Source organism: Dermacentor albipictus, chromosome 2 (assembly GCF_038994185.2).
Source record: "Dermacentor albipictus isolate Rhodes 1998 colony chromosome 2, USDA_Dalb.pri_finalv2, whole genome shotgun sequence".
NCBI classification, from domain to species: Eukaryota; Metazoa; Arthropoda; class Arachnida; order Ixodida; family Ixodidae; genus Dermacentor; species Dermacentor albipictus.
The window spans coordinates 52,210,648-52,232,672 of NC_091822.1; the positions used below are offsets into that span (position 1 = coordinate 52,210,648).

General features: G+C 49.7%; 1 protein-coding gene across 1 annotated transcript in view; it reads right to left on the reverse strand.

Annotated features, from left to right (window-relative positions):
* Positions 1 to 22,025, reverse strand: part of LOC135904297 (alpha-amylase-like) — an 89,908-nt gene that overhangs the window by 26,188 nt on the left and 41,695 nt on the right. The window contains exon 4 of the mRNA XM_070533595.1: positions 5,685 to 6,006. Coding sequence (XP_070389696.1) covers positions 5,685 to 6,006 — 322 coding nt within the window. The remainder of the gene's footprint in view (positions 1 to 5,684; positions 6,007 to 22,025) is intronic.

Genomic DNA, 22,025 nt, shown 5'->3' on the forward strand with positions numbered 1-22,025 from the left:
AAGTTGGATGACAAAGCTGGAATGACAACGATGCTATTGAACAACTTTTGTGATTGGGTCGATGTAGAAAGCTTGACGACGACGGCATGACGAGCCCGATGAAGAAGTTGTAATGACCACGACGGCATAACGATCAAGAGCACATACCTAGTGGACCAGACAAGTGAGTGGGACGGCGTAGGCGGATAGATAGATAGATAGATAGATAGATAGATAGATAGATAGATAGATAGATAGATAGATAGATAGATAGATAGATAGATAGATAGATAGATAGATAGATAGATAGATAGATAGATAGATAGCCTCAAAATGACTGAAGTAGGTAAAGCATGATAATCGCATTACAACAGCATATAGGGTTCATATACTTATTTACATGTCCAGATCGTACGCAACAAGCAATACTTATTGCAACAGTTATATTGGGATATCCTGTTATTAAATCAAAATACTGTCGAGGTACGGGAATAAATCAGTGCGAGAAATAGTGGAAACTTCATTGATCAGGTAGGAGACACGTGTGTCGCACGTGCGTCCGTCTGTTTCGCTCCATGAATCAAAGATTTATTTCCTTGACAACTTTCTATGGAGACATGTTGATATTGTCATTTCATGCGAAGTGCGCTTTACGACATCATTTTCGTATGGCGTCATGTGCACCGTCGCTTACTTATATGCCTGCTTTCAATAATATTGTCTGTTGAGCAAGCGCTTGTCGGTGTATGTCTGATGTGTAGTTCGCGCTACCAATAGCTTCAGAAAGTTATATCACATTGCCTATTAGACTGCGGCGCACCGATACACTAGGAAAACGTCATCATCAGCAGCAGAAGCTCATTTTATATCCACTGCAGGACGAAGGCCTCTCATTGCGATCTCGAATTACTCCTGTCCTGTGCCAATCGATACGAACTTGCGCCTGCGAATTTTGTACTTTCAGCCCCCGCCTAGATTTCCCCCGTCCTCGACTGCACTTCCCTTCTTTGGCACCAATTCCGTAACTTTAATGGCCCACTGGTTATTCAGCCTACGCATTACATGTCCTATCCAGCTCCACTTTTTTTCTTGGGGTCCATAAGAACATCGGCTATCCCCGTTTGCTCTCTGATCCACACCGCTCGCTTCCTGTCTCTTACCGTTACGCCTAGTATTTTCCCTTCCATCCCTCCTTGCGGGATCCTCAACTTGTTACAGCAACGGGGGTCATCGCGCTGGAAGGCACAGACAAGTATGAGAAAATAGGACGAGGGCTAACTTTCAGCTGGGTGTTTACTTCCAGAAAAACAGCGTATTTATAGGCCCGCAAACCGAAAAGGCTTAATCACAGCAGGCGAAACGCAGCGCCTTCCAGGAACGCACATTCACTTGTCAGAATAACTTAAGGGGAGACTGTGCAGTTATCAGTGGCCCTCGCTATCAAAGCAGCTTCAGCAACTTCCCGCGTAACTTCCCGCGTATACATTGCCTTACGTCTCACTTCACTTGCTGCTTCTGAGGCCAGCTTGCTTACGATTTCATTCATTACCTCTAGGTCATCTTCACCTCTCTGTTCTAAAGCTGCAAATTTGTTGCAAGTACCAGTCTGAATTCCGGTTTTTACCCTTACCGAGTGTCGGTTCGCCTATTTCTTCTTCGCTAACTTCACGCTTTCTCTCTTTATATTGAGGAAAATCCTAGACAACACAAAGATGTGATCACTGCATTTCACCCTACCTAACACTTCTACATCCTGCACAATTCAGGGATTGACCGAGAGTATGAAATCTACTTGACTTCTTGTTTCTTCATTATAGATTTTCAGGTCCACTTCCTTTTGGTACGCTTCTTGAAGAAGGTATTCATTATTTGGTACTTATTTCTTTGCCCGAATTCTACCAACATATCTCCTCTAGTGTTCCTAGAATCTACGCCATAGTTCCTAATTGCTTGTTCACCAGGCTGCTTTTCTCCACTTTTGTATTGAAATCGCCCATGACTACAGGATACTGAGTTTTCACTTTTCTGATCGCTAATTCGACATCTTCATAAAGCTGTCATATTTCTTAATCACCATGAATGGTGCTTGGAGCATAGGTGTACTACCTTTATTCTATGACTTCTATTTAGCTTTATTACGACTACTGCTACCCTCTCATTAATGCTGTGGAATTCGTCAATGTTGCCCACTATATGGATATGGATTAGGAGTCTTGGCCCATATGGTTTCTTATCTGGAAGTCCTCTGTGGTACAGGACCTGGCCGTTAGTCAACATTGTATAAGCCTCACCAGTTCTACCCTCACTAAGGCCAATGATATCCCAAATATAGCATGGCAGTTCCTCAAGCAGTCCTGCTGAGCTAGATTCACTCCAGAGGGTTCGTGTACTAAACGTTGCCAGGTTCAGTTTCCAGTGGCAGCCTGTCCTGGTGCAGAGATTCATAGCACCCCCTGCCGCGTCGCAGGTCTGACCACCGCCTTGATCAGGTACTCAGCAACTGCTGGGAACTGAGGGCCATGGGTTTATTGCGGCAGTCATGAGGGAGGTAGTGGCCGAATACTGCACCAGGGAGGCGAATTCCTCTTTTTGTGAGGAAGTGTCTTTTGTTGAAGCGTAGTGGGCCTTTCTAATTTGATTGCACCTGGTCTAGTATAGCTTCACTGGCTCTCGGTGTTCTTCTTTCTTTTTTGCCGCTGTCAGGCGCCACTCCAAGCCTGGAGATGTAGTGTACTGGAGGAGGATTTGAGCTTACGACTTTTAGATTGAAAAACTGATGTTCTACCTGTGCTCCATGCTATCGTTTCAGCCGTATAGCTACAAATGGTACACCTCAAAAAAGAAAAGAAGAGGGGGGATTTGAACTTCTTGCTATAGGAACCGAGATAGCTCAGTTCGATAACCCTAGGAAACAAAAATGCGAAAATGGAATTCATCGAGCCATGGCACTCCTGTCAACTGGAATCTCTGATACAGCAGAACCCAATAACGATCTTCGTGTGCAGTTCACAGAGAAGCGAGCGCGACGACTGGAGCCCGACTAGCCACAAACTAGCCACTGGGTTTCGTATGTGCTGACAGTGACGGCGCCTACAAGAGCTTCAAACAGGCTAGGTCGCACCGCTGCCGTTGTCGTAGCCCCAACACAGACGGCTGTGGTACCGTGCTGCGAGCCACGTCTACAGCATCAGCCACATGATAATATCGTGATGATCCCCGTTCAAATGCCGTGGTGATGTGGTACCACCTACCAGTCAGGCCGACCCCCTAAGATTGCCCAGAAAAGCACTCGAGCTGCTACTTATACGGTTTACCATATTACTCGATGTTATGTAAGCTTTTGTGTGACTATGATTTGGAGAGTTTAACGTGTTTAAGGTGAAAATGTGCTGTCGTTTACAGCATTTCTGATACGGTCTCCGGGGATACCGTGCAGGGAGAATAACACGGCGATATAATATACTGCTACACATGCATTCCTTGGCTCAAGCCACAGCTAGCAAGCATACCAAATTTCTCTGACGAGTCTCCAATTCTACAGCGAAAGGCGTTTGCCCAACAAGGGTGCGCGTGCAGAACGAGTACTCGTATATCTAAGATGATGGATCGACATTAGGGCGAGTTGGTACTGCTTGAAAATCTTGAAGGTGCAGCGCAATATGACGAATACAGAAGGCAGGAACACACATGACCGTGCGCATGACAGGGCAGTGTAGAACTGGAGTTGTTTTCGAGCTTCCATTCTCCTGCGGTCACGTATATATCGACCAAACAGGTCGTTGCCTGAACATTGGATTGTCTGAGGATAAGCATTGTCTCGCTAACGGGTAGTGCCTACTCATAGTCGCGCGGCATTGATCTGAGCATGGGTGTACTCCACTGTATAAAAACACTACAATGCTTTGCGTGCATAGAAATCAGACCACGAGGGAGATTACTGAGGCCTACTTTATCCGGAAGAAAGGGTCGCGTTGTGTAAGCATGCCATCGATAAGTTTGTATGAGAGTGAATTTGGATTTTTTAAGCCGCCTGATAATGTAGCATTAGATTAGAGGATTTTGCGTCTTGCCTGAGCACTGATAATGCCGCCATCGATGGGAGAGCACGTGGCTATGGGTTGTATACATAAGTTTGTGTATGCCTTCGAATAAAGTTAGTTGTGACTTCAGCGCTGTCCTGTGTGTTCCTGCCTTCTGTCTTCGTAATATTGCGCTGCCCCTTCAAGACCTACGATGATGTACGCGATCAGCAGCGATTACACTGGAATGTACAATGAGTCATGTATAAATGGCCGATGTAATTGCTCCGTAGATTAAATTTTGAAGCAGGACGACTGCGCTTGCCGCTAACTCTCTACTTCGAAGGAAACTTGTTTTTCTGGGCACATGACAGAAAGTTATATCTGTGAGTCACAGCTTTGTAGCTGTGTGGCTCTTCACTGTCGCTACATCATCACAATGTGCTGTCTACGTGGGAACGAAGAAAAGGTTCTAGCCTCACTATACAGACCACCTGAAAATTCAAGATATTTCAGGATTTCTGGCTCTGCACTTTACCCTATATTCAAGACCTTAATAATGGACAATGTGGAAAGCTAACTTGAAGCGTGACATGCACAGGTATTTGCAGGTTTCAATAAACATCAAACTGTATCCCGCCTCAACTCCTAACTGAGACTGGAGCTACATATCTGTATCTTCAGTTAATATTTTTTGGAAGAAACGGATTGCAACTGCAGTCGCCGTAAAAGCTGGGATAAGGCACGAGCGCCGTATTTTCGGCTCTATTTCCTGTGTTTCACGTGTTTCTTCCAGCATGGCGCCACGCAAGCACATGCAAACGAACACATCTGACTCAACTGCCGTGGAAACCTACTGTCAAAACGCTGCAGTGAGTAAACGCGGCAACAGCAGCGAACCGAATTGACTTTCCTTCATCCGCTCCCACCAGCACGAACTAAGTCGCGAAAACAGCGCAACGTGGACTCTGTACCCACCGCAGATTGCTTCCAAGAAACAGTGGATGGCCGGGCGTAAGACATGGGCCGCCGGAGTAGAACGCTGCACCTTCTCTACCACCCCGCAAAGCCTTGCGCGCGACGGAAGGTAGCGTGCTTCCTTCCCACTTTCGTCGGTTGCGTGCGCGAGATTGAGCGGTGATCGCCAGGCCACCCTCGCACGCTTTCACTAGCACAAAGAGCTGTACGACGCGCAGCGACGATTTTATCGCCCTGTTGCTTTATATGTAACCTGACGGCGACGCCAACGCATACGACAGGAATGCACCTGGAGTATCCCATATAATATCTATCGCAATGAAAGAAAGATTTCAGGGACGATAGATGATAAACCTACGCTTGACCTATTATAGAACCTGGTAAAGATTTATGGTAGATTTTTCTTAATTATCGTATTTCTTTGGTGCACAAACACACATCATCGCAATTTCTTAAACTTTCACTGTGCCTGATCAAACGCCAGATTGCACACGTTTGTTGCTAACATTGCGTCGTATTCTCTAAATTCAAACATAAATCTGCAGGGCACCTTTATGTTACCCTTAATTGCTTGTGTAATATCTTCCACTTGCCAAGTCAGCACTTCCATTGCATTTGAAGTGCTGACTTGGCTGTCCTTAGACCTTTTTTGTTAGCTTCACAAATCCCAAACTAGAAATTAGTATCGTGCATTCACTCTGAATTTACCGAGCTTAATGCCGTAACGGAACTCGGTCACTCTGCCCAGGCGGTGATACTGCCAACTGGTGACTGGTTCGCCTTGACCCAAGTCGACCACCTCCTGGTAGATGAAGGGCTTGGTTCCCGGGGCAAAGAACTGTGTATTGAGGTCATTAAGCCTAGCATAGATGGCTTGGAGGTCAGCAGGCCACATGTGTTTGGCGGCGTCGACGCGGAATCCAGCCACGCCAAACCCGATGAGTCGATTCAAGAACTCAGCAACCTTGGCTCGAACGTGCTCTCTACCCTGGTTCAAGTCACGGAGCCAGACGAGTTCGCAGTTGCGCACCTGTGCAAACATTCATAGGCAAATGCAAACACTGGAAAGGCCCTGTGACTTCCAACGGTATGTTCGAAAAATCATGGCCTTTTATGGTATCAGAAGGAATATTCTCTGAGCCTGCTCGAAATTAGATGTCGTAATGTGTTGAAAACACGGCCAAAGGGAGAAAACCGTCTCAAGAAGGACGCAGCAGGCAGTTATGGTTTGAAACAATCATAAAGCATTGACAAGAACTGGCAGCTGTTACAAAAGCTTCATGTTCCCATTCCTCTGCTGTCGCTAGAGTACCGATACCCATTTTTTGCAATACTTTCGTGTGACGTGTTAAACACGTCACAAGAAAATAACAGGCGTCACGTCACACCTGATAAGCAGGCGCAATAGTGTGGTTGCGCGCATTTCCTCAAGCTCGAACTTTGTATAGTTACATGGCCAGCGACTTTAGTTAAGTGCAAAAGTAAGTGCAAGATTGTAGTAAGTGGCGCAAAAATCCCTTCCATCCAATTGTCAAGTTTTTTGGTTTACTGAATAACAATACACCACCTCACAAACAAAGGCGGTGCAGAAAAGTAAAAAAATGTTTTTCTGTAGTGAAGAACTGTTTCTTCCAATCGCTAGAAGACTTGAAAATTCATTACGCAGCTCATAACACGCCGAAAATAACGAAAAACGCTTGCACACACCACTGACATCTTCGTCACCGTCTTTCGTGCTGTTACAGCATGAATTCTACTAACTTACCTATTTCTATCCTTGTCCCATGTATAACCAGATGTACGACATTTTTGGTATCTAAAATAATGACATGGAACACTCTTTGCCCTAGACTGACAAATTGCGTTCATAAGCGTAAAAAGGAATTGAAGCTAACTCGAATTATTGTAGCGATCAATTCGCACGTGGCTTCGCACAGCGGATGCTTGCTGGCGCTCTGCATGGATATGCATAACTGAATGTTTTATGTTGTTCTGCTAAATAGGCTGCAGATCAACACATACTGAAAATTTTCACCGCTCATATCGCAGCTCGGCGCAGTGAACTAGCAAGTAGTGACCAAAGACGAATCGAAATTAACAAGTGCACTAGCTTAATCAAGAATTGACTCAAGCAGCTTGTATAGATTTCTTCTCATTTATTTTGGCCGACGAGCTAACTTGTGCAACCACAACTGTCATGTGACGACGTTCTTCAGTATTGATGTTGAAAAACTACTGACAAACTGCCGCCTATATCGCTTTCGCCATAAGCACGTTAGGGCTGGTACAACTAATTCATATATAACTTTTCCTAAGATAGATTATATATATATATATATATATATATATATATATATATATATATATATATATATATATATATATATATATATATGTATATATATATATATATATATATATATATATATTGTTACGTCCAAGCGCGTCAAAGGGACGCGGGGATCAAGAAGAGAGGGGAAGAGGAGAACGAAGACTGTGCAGCGGCCATTCCTGTTGTTCGTAGCCTGCCGTTCCTGCTCTCGCACGCCTCAATAAACCCCTTTTCCCCGTGCTTGTAACAAATTGGTGGAGGTGCGGGGTACACCTCGTAACCACGGAGCCTCCGCTGCTACAACTTCGCCGAAGCCGTCGACTTGCCGGACTTCCGCCACCCTCACCTGACATGCCTGAATACGCCTGCCAGACTCCCGAAGGATCTGACGCGGCTTCTAGGCCAGCACCTGGTGTTCCGTGGCAATACTACCGCGTGCCACTCACTTTCGGAGGAAAAGCCGGAGAAGATGTCGACGAGTGGCTCACGAACTACCGAAGGGTGAGCCGGTCTAACGGTTGGAACTCGACCGCACAGTTGTCCAATGTTGTATTTTCCCTTACCGACACTGCGCTCGTCTGGTACGAGAATCACGAAGACACGCTCACTTCGTGGGAGCTTTTCGTCGAGGAGCTAAGAGCGTGTTTTGGAGATTCTAGCGCAAAAAAGAAACGCGCTGAACAGACGCTTTCGCAAAGAGCTCAGATTCCCGGTGAGACCTGTACGACTTATATAGAAGAAGTGCTGAAACTGTGTAAAATAGTCAACCCTCAAATGTCTGAAGATGACAAAGTTGGACATTTGTTGAAAGGAATAGCCGAAGACGTCTACAATTTTTTGATCGGCAAGGAAAGCTTGGATTCCGTGTCTGACGTCATTCGCCACTGCCGAACCTTTGAGACGCTGAAGATGCGACGGATAATACCGAAGTTTGGTCGCCTGGCTAATGTCACGACGGTGGCGAGTGTCGACCCAAGCTCGTGTGTTGACCTTCCATCCACTATACGGCAGATTGTTCGCGAAGAGTTGCTCCATCAGGAAGAGATGTACCGTTGCACACCCGGCATCACTGGCGCGTACTCACCACACGAGATGAGAAACACGGCCGTTTCGACGACATGGCAACCCACGGTGAACTCAGCGACCATCGAGTATAGGTCTCCCCCACAAACGAGAGGGACCATGAGCTATCAAGGTCATGACTACGACCAACGCCCACGCCGCACACACGCCTCCCAGTGGCCGATGCCTACCCATGATGAATGTCACCCACCTACTGTCTATGCAGTCGAAAGCAACATGCGCGACTACATGGAAGAACATCGCAATTTGAGGCATCTGCCGGTATGTTTCCAATGCGGTGTCGCGGGCCACATAGCGAGGTTCTGCAATCGTCGCCCAACGACGTGGAATGGTCGATCCGGATCTTCAACAAGGCCCACACCTCCTACGAGGACAACTCAACAGCCGTACACCACCTCTTGGTCAGCTGGCGTCCCTTCTGGCAACGATTACTGGCAGAGAAGCTTCCGGAGCCGCTCGCCCGCATCTGACAGGAGTTTGACGCCACCGCCGACTTCTCGTGCACCGCGTTTACGTCAATCTCCATCGCCAGTGCGCCGCTCAGCCTCGCCTTCACAACCGGAAAACTAGCTAGCGCGGCCGATGGGGGTGAGGTCGCTCGACACGTGCTATTGACAGAAATGCCCCCTGCAGTTGCTATGATTAAGAACAGAGTGCATGTACTTGTTGATGGTGTTGCTACAATGGCTTTAGTGGATACCGGGGCAACTGTATCCGTAATGAGTCTCGGTTTTAAAGGTCGGTTGGGGCGTAAAGTTGTATTTCGGTGGGACCAGGCTGCAACGTTTTGTGGAGTGAGCGGCGAGTCGTTGCGCCCTGTTTGTGTGTGCACTGCTGACGTATCCTTGGCTGGTGGAGTTTTCGCGACGGAATTTGTAGTTATTCCCCGATCGACGCACGAAGTGATTTTGGGCATCGACTTTTCGCGACAGTGTGGTGCGACCGTCGACTGTCGCACGGGGGAAGTTTGCGTCGATGGCCATGTTTCGTCCGGGCTCTTAGAGGAGACTTGCAGTCAAGGTGAACTTTGTGTATCTGCAGATACTGTTGTGCCTGCGTCCACCTCTGTGTGCGTGCCGGTTGTGTGTCGCGGTGAAGTGCCAGACAGTTTCGATGCCTCCGTAGAGCCAATGCATCTAAATTGTATGAAGAAGAACATTTTTGTCCCTCATTGTGTGGTATCCATCGGCAAGGGGCGTGCTGGCTTGTGGACGACCAACTGCTGGGCAGAACCCGTCCTGCTTCCAGACGGCCTGAAACTCGCCTACTTTACAGAATACTCGTCCTCGTCCGTAGCCGTACTAACAGATCCGCCGTGTGAACCTGCTGACCTTCGCCACGTCTCAGACAAAAAGCTTCTGTCTATGATAAACAAGTCACTCAGCACGAGGGAGCGCCATACCTTGGTGGATACGCTTTCTAAGCATCTGTCAGTGTTTGACTTTGCGCAGCCGGACAAAGCGTTCTCGATTCCCGAGTCACGAACATGCCATACTATAGATACGGGATCTGCGCGCCCGATCAGACAAAAGCCTTATCGCGTGTCGCCTAACGAGCGGAAGATAATCGGGGAACAAGTGAGTGACATGATGAAAAATGGAATAATACAAGAGTCCTCGAGTCCTTGGGCAGCTCCGGTCATACTTGTCAGAAAGAAAGACGGTAACTGGAGATTTTGCGTAGATTATCGAAGATTAAACGCCGTGACTAAGAAGGATGTCTACCCCCTGCCCCGGATTGATGATGCAATTGATTTCCTGCATTCGGCCTCTTATTTTTCTTCAGTGGACCTGCGCTCAGGATATTGGCAAATCCCTATACACCCGGCAGACAAGGAGAAAACAGCCTTCATAACCCCGGATGGATTATTCGAATTCAATGTGATGCCATTTGGGTTGTGCAACGCTCCAGCAACCTTTGAAAGGTTCATGGACACCATTCTGCGTGGGTTAAAGTGGAACATCTGTATGTGCTATCTTGACGACGTTGTTATATTTGGGCGCACATTCAATGAGCACAATACGCGCCTGGATATTGTCCTCGACTGCATCAAAAACGCTGGCCTGGTTCTGAACTCCAAGAAATGTCACTTTGGTGACCGTCAAACCCTTGTGCTGGGTCACCTTGTTGACAAATACGGTATCCGGCCTGATCCCCTCAAGACGGCAGCTGTCGAGGCATTCAGTGCACCGCAGTCAGTGAAGCAACTTCGCAGTTTTCTAGGCCTTTGCTCTTACTTTCGCCGATTTATTCCTGGTTTTGCTGACGTCGCTCATCCTCTGACAAATCTGCTACATAAAGACGCACGGTTTGACTGGACACCCGAGTGCGATTCTGCATTTCGTCAGCTGAAGTTCCTGTTAACCTCCCGACCTATCCTTCGCCACTTCAATCCTACTGCGCCGACAGAAATCCACACAGATGCTAGTGGCGTTGGTCTGGGTGCCGTATTGATCCAACGCTATGACGACCGTCAGCACGTGATTGCTTACGCAAGCCGCTCATTAAGCAAACCTGAACGGAATTACACGGTGACAGAGCAAGAATGCCTCGCTGTAATCTTTGCGGTTCAGCGATTTCGCTCGTACTTGTACGGACGCCCATTCCAAGTCGTCACAGACCACCATTCCCTGTGCTGGCTCGTGAACCTTCACGACCCTTGTGGTCGCCTTGCGCGCTGGGCTTTGAGGTTGCAGGAATATAACTTCACTGTTTCCTACAAGAGTGGCCGAAAACACGCTGACGCAGACTGCCTTTCCCGTATGCCGCTTGCCACGACGGACTGCGACGCAGACGATTTTGATCATCTCGTCGCTTCTGTGACACCCACTTTTCCGGATATCGATGCGTTCAAATCAGAACAACGGACAGACACTAAATTGGAGCCACTCTTTACTTCTGCCCATTCAAGTGCAACAAGCAGCTAATGTGTACGTGACGGGCTCCTGTACAAAAGGAACTACTCAAGCACGGGTGCACGCTTCCTTCTAGTGGTGCCGGAGCGTCTCCGGCCAGCAATCCTTCAGGCTATGCACGATGACCCTACCTCCGGTCACTTAGGCACTGTGCGCACACTTTATCGCATTCAAGAACGCTTTTACTGGCCCCGGATGCGACATTCGGTTGAGTTTTATGTCGCCAGCTGCATACAGTGCCAACGTCGGAAACGCCCAACCACTGCCCCATCTGGTCTCCTTCAACCTGTGCCGCCTTCCAGCTCACCCTTTCGGCATGTTGGAATTGATCTGTTGGGCCCTTTTCCAAAGTCATCTAAGGGGAACCGCTGGATAATTGTCTGCGCCGACTATTTCACACGCTATTGCGAGACGGCGGCTATACCATCAGCAACTGCCACCGAAGTGTCGCTTTTCTTACTTTACGCTATTGTTCTACGGCATGGACCGCCTGGTGTTATCATAAGTGACCGGGGACGTCAATTCACGGCGGATATCGTGGAAGAACTTGTGCGTTTATGTAACTCGCACCTCCGGCACTCGACGCCGTATCATCCCCAAACGAATGGCCTCACTGAGCGCACTAATCGAACAATCACCAATATGCTTTCCATGTATGTTGCGTCCGATCACAAGAATTGGGATGAAGTTCTACCGTTTATTACTTACGCCTACAACACCGCCAAGCACGAGACCACCGGCTACAGCCCCTTCTTCCTTCTATATGCTCGGCCGCCCCGGTATACGCTTGACACTGTCCTCCCTTTTTACGACCACGACAATACTACGGTCGCCGATGCGCTATGCCTCGCTGAAGATGCTCGGCGACTTGCGCGTCTTCGGACTTTGGCATCACAAGAAAACTCCAAAGCCCGCTACGACGCACGACATCGGCCTGTTACATATCACCCTGGTGATCTCGTTTGGCTTTGGACTCCCACAAGGAAGCGCGGTTTGTGTCAAAAGCTGCTGGCAAACTACGATGGACCGTATGTTGTCATCGACAAAGTCAGCGAAGTTAACTATACTCTCGCGCGCCTCACGAACACTGGTAGACGTTCTGCTAGGACACAAGTCGCACATGTCGCACGGTTGAAATCATGCACGCCACGACAAGCTAGTTGACTCGCCCAGGGGGCTTTGTCTACGAGGGGAGGCATGTTACGTCCAAGCGCGTCAAAGGGACGCGGGGATCAAGAAGAGAGGGGAAGAGGAGAACGAAGACTGTGCAGCGGCCATTCCTGTTGTTCGTAGCCTGCCGTTCCTGCTCTCGCACGCCTCAATAAACCCCTTTTCCCCGTGCTTGTAACAATATATATATATATATATATATATATATATATATATATATATATATATATATATATATGTGTGTGTGTGTGTGTGTGTGTGTGTGTGTGTGCGTGCGTGCGTGCGTGCGTGTGTGTGTGTGTGTGTGTGTGTTTGACCCTTATTTAGTAGGCTTCACTTGTTTCTCTTCGTTCAGGTCAAGCCTATCAATAATTTTTAGTGGATTTTCATGCAATCCTGAAATCCCATGGTCTCCAAGCTCTGATGTATGCTACTCCATGAATTGAATTAGTCCTGGCATGAAGGAGGAATACCTCAGTCTTTTCATTTAATGCGAGGGTAAATGCCTCAGCGCATACAGGGGTATGGGATGGGGGTGAATAAGGATAATTAAATTAATGAAAAAAGATTTGCTGACCTAATGAAGTCCAAGAGGGATCGATAATGCGAGACCTGCGTCAAAGCAGTGTAATCGCTCGGATTATGGGGCGAGAGTCCCGCTGCTGCGAGGTGCCGGAGCCTCGTCGGTTTCAGTGCAGGGCAAAGCCCCAGCAGGTGGTGGATGTCGGCATCAGCATTTCGCGACTTGCAGAGTGGTCACTGAGGACGAGGATATAACGGGCGAAAGTGCGGCCACTTCCTAGTCACGGCAGGAGTGAGGGCAACCCCGACCCGGAACCTCCGAAGCGCAACTTCCTCTGCACGGGTAAGACCGCTGGGGAGGTTTACCACACATGGAGGTATGAGAGCACGTGTGCGGCGCCGGAGGTGCTCCTTTCTTGTTAAAAGGAAGGTGGCATCATCTAGGTGAAAGAGTTGAGGCAATAACGATGGCGAGGTCGCTAGACGGGTCGCAAAATCCGCGTGGCTTTGGAAGCTTAGAAGGTCGCGTGGGATCCACTCGACAGATATTGGCTGCCTCAGACTTCGAAGAGACGGAATTTCAAGGTTCGTACAGATACGTGGAGCGTGCTACCAGTAGGGGCTTAAAATGTACCGTTCATAGGGCTGCTTCCCTGACGAATTTCTTATGTGTAATGAAGAAGGCAAGACGACGACGAAGCAGCCAAGGAAGCAAGCCACAGCGTCGGTGGTAGCCACGCGACCCGAACTTGCGCTTGCCCGGAATTTTGGCCGCTTGACGCTCGTCATTTCTTGACGCTCACCTTTGACGTTCCTCGTCGTTGCTTAATGTCTCGACGTCAGTAAACCACGTGACATTTGGTGGAGGTTGCGTGGGTACCCTGCACCACCATGGAACTTCGTTCCCGGATGCTCTCTTCTGTCTCTGCTCCCATTATGGCCAACGACTTCCCGACTCAAACTGTCCCCTCGGCCGCCCAGGCCACCTGTGGCGCCCTGTACACGTGAGCGGGATCCGCCAATCTTGAACGGTTCAGGTGAGTCAGATGCTGAAGTTTGGTTGTCGACGTACGAACGCGTCAGCTTCAATGACAAATGGCCTGATCCAACGAAATTGACTCACGTCGTGTTTTATCTTGCGGACATCGAGGAACTGTGGTATCGCAACCACGACACTGATATTCCCACTTGGTCCGCTTTTAATACATCTATTACGGACGTCTTTGGTCGGCCTACGGCCCGTCAGCTTCGCGCTGAGCTGCGCTCGCGTCAACGTGCGCAGCCTCCCGGCGTGAATTTCACGTGCTACATCGAGGATGTGCTCAATCTCTGCAACAGCGTCAACGCCACCACGACTGAGGAGGAGAAAATCGCATCCTGAAGGCAATCGAGGACATCGCTTTTCAGATGCTGCTCGCCAGAAATCACACTACGGTCGCTGCACTCATTTCATTGTGTCAGAGCTTTGACGAGTTGCGTAGGCAGCGCGCGATCGCCCGCCACGCCCTCATGACGCCTGCCACACTATCTATTGTATGCGCGCCGGCGGGGCGGGCAGCTAGCTTACAGCTTACAGCTAGCTGCCCGCCCTGCCGATCAACAGCCGGTGCTCTCCACAATCAAGGACTTTATCCGTGAAGTGGCAGCGCGTCAGCTTTCAGTACTACCTCTCACGCAGGAGCCTGCGCAGTCTTTGGCTCCGGACATTCAACACGTTATTCGGACCCAGGTTGCTGAGGCACTCCCGCCTATGCCTCCACAACTCGTCACTGCGCCGCTTACCTACGCTTTAGTCGCGGCTCGGCCCCCTCAACAGCCCGCGCCGCATGCTCGACCTGCGATGCCGCCCTATGCCTTGCCGACGACCGCGCAAAATGAGTCGCTCCCCATCGCGAGACCTAAGACTGTTTTTCCGCCGCCCAGACGCGTGGCGAACGCCGGGAAATAGGCCCGTCTTCTTCGCCTGTGCTTTCGCTGGACACGTCGCCCACTTTTCTTGATGTCAACCTTCATTTAACGCCATGGGAAGGCCTGTTTCTTCGTCGTCACGAACGCCACCGAGGTACACCCCTGACGATCAACCACACTATGCCAACTGCCGGTCACCATCTCCGCGACGACGCTCACTGTCATCCATGCGTCGCCGACCCACTCAAGAAGAGGGATACTGCTGCAGTTCCGGAGGCAGTTCCGGAGGCATGCGAGTCGAACTGCCCAAGGTCTCCACCTGTTTCGCCGCAAAGTGTTATCAACGTCGCTGTTGAAGGAACCGCAGCGCTATCGCTTATGGACACTGGGGCCGCCGTTTCCGTCATCTGCGAGAATCTATGCGGCAAGATAAAAAAGTGACCACGTCGCTCTCCACACTTGCGCTCCGCATTGCTAGCTCACAGTACCACTCGTGTCGTTATTCAAGGTGAACTTTACGTCATAGAGTTTTTAGTGCTGCCGTAATGCTCCCACGATGTTATTTTAGAATGTGTCTTCCTTTCGCGCCATCGCGGCATCATAGACTCCATCTATGCAGACGTGGCCCTTACGCCATGGGAAACCTCTCTTTCGTTGGCTCCTCTTTCCGACACTCTCAAACTTGTCATTGCTGCGGACACATATATCGCCCCGAAAACTTCGACCTTTGTACTCTTGTCCTCTACAACCGCCCCAGACGGAGCCGTTTGTTTTACCCCATGCGAAGTAGTTCTCCGCTGCCACGACCTACGACTGCCGTTTGCCGTACTTACCATTGAATCTTGTGCTACAGTCATGTTCGTTTCCAACTGGCTCACATCCTCCGTTACTTTACTTCCTGGGGAATCCTTAGGCCACGTACAAGATGTTGACCTCCGGCACTCCCTGGAGTCTGCTGAGGACTAACCCAATCTTCAACTGACTGCCATGACTACACCTGTTCCTATAACTTCAACTACAGACAGTTTCCACCCTTCTATTGCCGCCACTCTATCGTCAACACATCGTAGCGAACTCCTGGCCCTTCTTCGATCCTTTCGATCTTCCTTCGATTGCGCTCTATCCTACTTGAGTCGTAAAACGAGCGTCGCACGCCGCATTGACACCGGCTGTCATGCGCCCTTACGCCAACGACCACATCAAGTTTCAGTGACAGAAGTGCGTATTATCAACGAACAAGTCGATGATATGCTTAACCGTGGTGCCATCAACCATCCCAGAGCCCCTGGTATTCTCCTGCTGTACTCGTGCGCAAAAAGGATGGATCTATCAGATTCCGTGTAGACCATCGTCGCCTCAATAAGATATTTCGGAAGGACGTATACCTATTGCGGCGCATCGATGATGTTCTTGATTGTTCGCAAGGGGCACAGTACTTCTCGTCTTTGGATTTACGCTCGGGTTATTGGCAAGTTCCAGTGACCGACGTTGACCGACCTTAGACGTCTTTTGTCATTCCTCACGGACTGTATGAGTAGAAAGCAGTACTGCGTGTGTGATAACTTTCTTCGGAATCTGGCAATTGGGTGGCCCGGGCCTGGGGCCGCCTAGATGGCCACTGGGAGCTGCTGCTGTGGCCTCCTTGGCTCGCTGGACGGCCCAAAGTTGGTCTTGGAGTTCTGAGCTGAGAAGCACGGCGGGCCACCACGCCCGTAGATTTTCCGGCGAGACTGCCCCTTTATCTTGGTTATTTCGCATCCCCACAACGTGTGTTGAAGGGTGGCTCTAACAGACTTGCATAGCTTGCACATATCGCTCTCGTATATATCGGGGTAGCAAGTTTTTAGTAGCACGGGACTCATATCAGTTTCTGTTTGTAATCGCCTCCAAGTAAACAACTCAGCTCTGTTCAGTTTGGTGTGAGGCGGTGGTAATACTCGCCTACGATTTTGATAGAATTTGGCAATATCACTACATCTTGTTAATCTATCTTTTTCTCTCCAGATATCCTCCTCCGCGTTTTCCTGACCGATGGAAGTCACTCTTTGCTCATCTCGGCGAGTAAGACCTCGAGCTTCGCGGTGTGCTACCTCGTTGAGCTTGATTGCGGGAATACCTGGAGTCGTATGCGCTGGGAACAAGAGCAATTGCCTCCTGTTTTTCTCCGCGTTGGAGAATTTTGCTTCATTTACTCTGATCATGTGCCATGCCTCAGGAGAATAAATACGCTCGTAAGGGGTCTTTGGATTTGATCTACGATTACTGCTACTTAGCTAATTCTGTGTGAGTATTCAGCCGCGTCAACGAAAGTTGCTCTGTCGTCTGACCCAAAGCTTCAGATAATTTTGTCGGCTCTACTCTTGCGTCTGCCATCGTTGTAACCTGGATGCATGTTCTTGGGTATATTTAGTACAAGCAGTGTGTCACGAATTTCTCTCGTTATCGTCCTCTTTTCCCCGTATAGATTGTGGTAATTCATTCCTAGTTTGCATTGAGAATATGCCGTCCCGTTTTGGTTAGTCGTTCTGACTGAGATGTTTGTTGTGCTTCTATGAGTTCGTCCAGTGTGTTGTGAAGTCCTTACTTAAGAAAGAGATCCGTGCTCGTACTGATGGGAATCCGTAGTGCTAGTTTGTATGCCTTTTTATCAGGTTGTTAATTTTAGTCTTTTCAGCTGCAAACAAATTGTAGAAGGCTGCTATGTATGAGACCTGACTGAATACACATGATTGTATCAGCCATATGATACTTTCTTCCTTCTGACCCTGATGGCTGCTAGCAATTCGTTTTATTAATCTCATGGTGTTTGTAGCCTTTGTGTCTAACTTCTTTATGGTTTCCCCACTTGTGCGTTTGTTCTCGATTACTAGACCCAGCACCTTGAGCTGGTTGACTATTGGGATATTCCGCCCTTTCTTGGTGTGTAGTGTTACGTTTCGCCGACAACGCGCGGTATAGCTGGCGCGGATGCAACGGACGCCGGGGCTTCGTTCAAAGCAGCGGACATTTTGGCCCGTTCGGAGCAGCCGCAACGCATCCCCGCCAAGCGCATCTAGGCATGTTTCAGTGCCACGTGTCTTCGTGTGTGCGTGTGTGTGTGTGTGCCCACGCTTGTCAAAGCGCGGCAGCCGGGGAGAGGAGCTCCCCAAGTGTGAAGCGAGGAGGTCTGACCGGCGCCGGCTCGGCTGATGCGTCACCTTCTTGTCCCAACGTGTCTCTCAGCGTGCCCGTGCCCCGCCGTCACGTGACCTAGTCCCGTGACCTTCCCTCTTGCCCTCAACTCAGAGAGTATAAAAGGAGCTGCCCCCGGACGCCAAGAGAGAGGCTCCGATTTCTTCCGTTGAGTTACGTGCTCTGCCATCTCTCCACTTCGGTCGACCTGAGCGGCCGCTCTTTTGCAATGCTAGAATAAACGAGTTGTTCTGTTAGCAGTCGACTCATGCTTTGCCGGGACCTTCGGATGCTTCCAGTTGTGCCCCAGGCCGCCAGGCCAACGGTACCCTTGGGGCTTGCGACCCAGATGCAACAACGGGCGTGAGCACTGAGGTTACAACAGCTGGTTGCCAGCTGTGAGATCGCGACAACGGAGGCCAGCAGCGAAGATATGCGGTTTACTGTATGCTGAGCAGCACAACGACCATCCGGGAGCAGTGCAACGAGCCCTGTGTGATGACTGGGTGCCTGCAGCGGAATGACTGCGCTGAATTCTTGGCTGCGAGGTTTGGAGAGTGCGGGACTTTCTTCTGAGTTTTGCCAGGCTTTTGTTAGTGTCAGAAACAGAGCTGGTAATTGTAGTTGTCGTTGCTGCCGGGTTAGTTTGCGGCAAGATAATAGTAGGCAGCAGAGAAAGCAGCATTCAGAGCAGCCATGGATTTGAAGTCGTTGCGCAAACCGAAATTGCTGGAGCTTGCAAGAGAGTTGGGTCTGGATGTCTCAGACAAACTCAGAAAACCAGAACTGCTAAGGGCTATTCTTGAGTTAGAAGCTGAGGATGACGAGCTGTCGGAATGCCTTGAGACCATTGAGGAGAGGGCAAAAAGACAGGAGCGCGAACTTAAAGAACAGAAAGAGCGAGAGCAACAAGAAAAAGAGCGCGACCGTCAACACGCTTTGGAAATGAAGCGTCTCGAGATAGAGATGGAACGCGCTCGTAATGGAAGTCAGGCACCCGGTGCAGTAGAACGAGTATTGTTCAAAATGACTGACCTGATGCGGCCGTTTAAGCTTGGAGAGGACATTGGTTTGTTCCTGGTTAATTTTGAGCGAACATGCGAGAAGCAGGGGTTCTCTCGGGAAACGTGGCCACAGCGCTTGCTCACTTTGTTACCCGGCGAGGCGGCCGACGTAGTCGCTCGCTTGAATAGAGAGGAGGCAGAGGATTTCGACCAAGTGAAATCGAGTCTGCTAAAAAAGTACAGGCTGTCAGCGGAGCCGTTCCGTCGGAAGTTTCGGGAAAATGAGAAAGGTAAAAGTGAGTCATATACAGAGTTTGCCTACAGGCTTATGTCAAACATGCAGGAGCGGCTCAAAGAAGAGAACGCGTTTGGTGACCACGAGAAAGTTCTGCAGTGTTTCGGGCTGGAACAGTTTTATAGTCGGTTACCAGAGAATGTGCGGTACTGGTTCTTGGATAGGCCAGACGTTAGTAGGGTAGCTAGAGCCGCTGAGCTAGCCGAAGAGGTTGTGACGCGTCGAGCTCGCGGAGCTAAGGACGGTGAAAAGGGTGAATTTGGCTCCAAGTTTGAGAGGCCGAAGTTCAAGCCCATGAGAGCAAAGGGGGACACACGTAGTGCGGATACGAGTGAAAGCAGTCCGACCGAACGTAAGGAGACGGCGGCTGCCGAAGCCGAACGCAGAAAGCGGTTCGAGACGAGGCAAGTGCGCGTGTGTTATACGTGCCAGAAGCCGGGTCACTTTTCGGCGCAGTGTCCAGAAACAAAAACAAAAGTCGTGTTTTTGTCATTATGCAGCACTGACGAGAACATGAAGCTTCTTGAGCCTTACATGCGAGACCTCCTCGTGAACGGGAAAGAGTGCCGAGTGCTTCGCGATTCCGCAGCAACGATGGATGTAGTTCACCCCTCTTACGTAGAACCCGATATGTTCACGGGCGAGTGCGCATGGATCAAGCAAGCCGTGCAAGCTCATAGCGTGTGTCTGCCCGTAGCAAAAGTGCTTATTGAAGGACGTTTCGGAGCGCTTGAGACGGAGGCCGCAGTGTCATCTATGCTGACCCCCCCCCCCCCCAGTACCCGTACCTATTTTCGAACAGGTCCGATCACCTCCTGCGCGAGAAGGGGCTTTTGTTTGATGAGGCTAGCGTTCAGGCCTTAACCAGATCGAAGGTTCGGGAGCTCGCTGCAAAGGCGGTAGTTGCGGGGCCGACGTTGTCGAACAATGAGAAAGGGTCAGAGGCGCAGCAAGCTGATATTCAGAGCACGTCCAAACTGAATAAAATTGAGCCTGTAGCGTTGAAGGTACCAGAAACTGGAGAGGAAATGCCCGATGCGGGAACGTTAGAAGAGCTATCCGCAGATTTGCTCATCGCGCCTACGTCAGACAGACTTAATAGGTTGCTAAAAGTCAGCCGGGCGGCTTAGATAGCCGAGCAAAAGAAGGATGGCAGCCTAGAAAACATACGCTGCATTGTCAAGGAAGGTATCGCCAAGAAAAATGCTCGCTTTGTGGAAAGAGGTGGGGTCCTGTACCGGAAGTATATAGACCGCAGGGGAGTGGAGTTCGATCAGTTGATCGTGCCTCAGTGCTACCGTCAAGATCTGTTGCGCTTGTCGCATGGGGGTTCGTGGTCCGGTCACCTAGGAGTTAAGAAAACTAAGGACCGTCTCTTGCAAGAGTACTATTGGCCAGGGTGTTTTCGGGACGCAGACCACTTTGTGAGAACATGTGACACCTGTCAGCGGGTGGGCGAACCAGGGGACAAATCGAGGGCGCCGTTGAAGTTGGTACCTATCATTACGGAGCATTTTAGACGGCTCGTTATTGATACAGTGGGACCTCTGCCGGTAACAGCCACGGGGTACAGACACATTTTGACTGTGATCTGCCCAGCGACAAAGTTCCCTGAAGCAAGGCCGCTTAAAGAACTCAGCTCAGTTGAGATAGTCAATGCACTACTGTCCATATTTGCGCGAGTTGGTTTTCCTGCGGAAATGCAATCAGATCAGGGCACAGTGTTTACTAGCGCTTTGACGACGGCCTTTCTTGAAAGGTGCGGGGTAAAGCTGTTACACAGCTCAGTGTACCACCCCCAGTCGAATTCCGTTGAGAAGCTCCACTCCGTCAGGGAAGCGCGTGTTGAGAGCATTGTGGTTTGAACAACAAACTGACTGGGAGCTGCGTCTGCCTTGGGTGATGTTTGCACTGAGGACCGCGCCGCATGCGGCTACAGGGTTTTCGCCAGCTGAGCCAGTGTACGGTCGCTCGCTGCGATCTCCGCTTCGCATGCTTCGAAACGGATCACTGCCCTCTCCAATGGCTGTAGACCATCTCTTTCACAAATGGCCGCTTCCTGCGCTGGAGCCTCGCTTTGCAACAACATTCCTTTGAGGTGCGTTACAAAAAGGGGAGTCCCAACGGTAACGCCGATGGCTTAAGTCGAAGCCCCTAACGTGGGAATCAGCCTCAAAAATTGTTTGTTACTGATATTTTTCTTCCTGAGGCAGGATTTTTAACATATTGCTTTTGTTTAGTGTTTCAATGTCATGATGGGCTTTCTGCTGCAATTTTCCAATTTATGGACGCGTTCTGGGAGCTCTTAGACTAGTGTAAGGAACTAGGCAGTAGTATAAAAGGGGAAAGAGCCTGGCATGGCTTAGTGAGGCTTGTGCCGTGCTTGCTCACTGAGCGGCTGAGTTTCAGCGCAGTTCTAACGCTTGCTGGGAACGAGAACAAAAATTGCAACTCTCCCGAAGTCGCTTTGCAGTGTCCTGTGTGAACCTCAACGTGAGAACGAGGCCTTCTCGGTGCGCTGCGCTCAAGAAACGCCGAGAGACGACGGACTTCGGTTATGAGCATCATCGAGCGACATCCCTGCGGACAGCGGATGCAGTCCCCTGACCATCGGGATCTCCTTCCCCCGGCGGGGCGGTCTGTTACGTT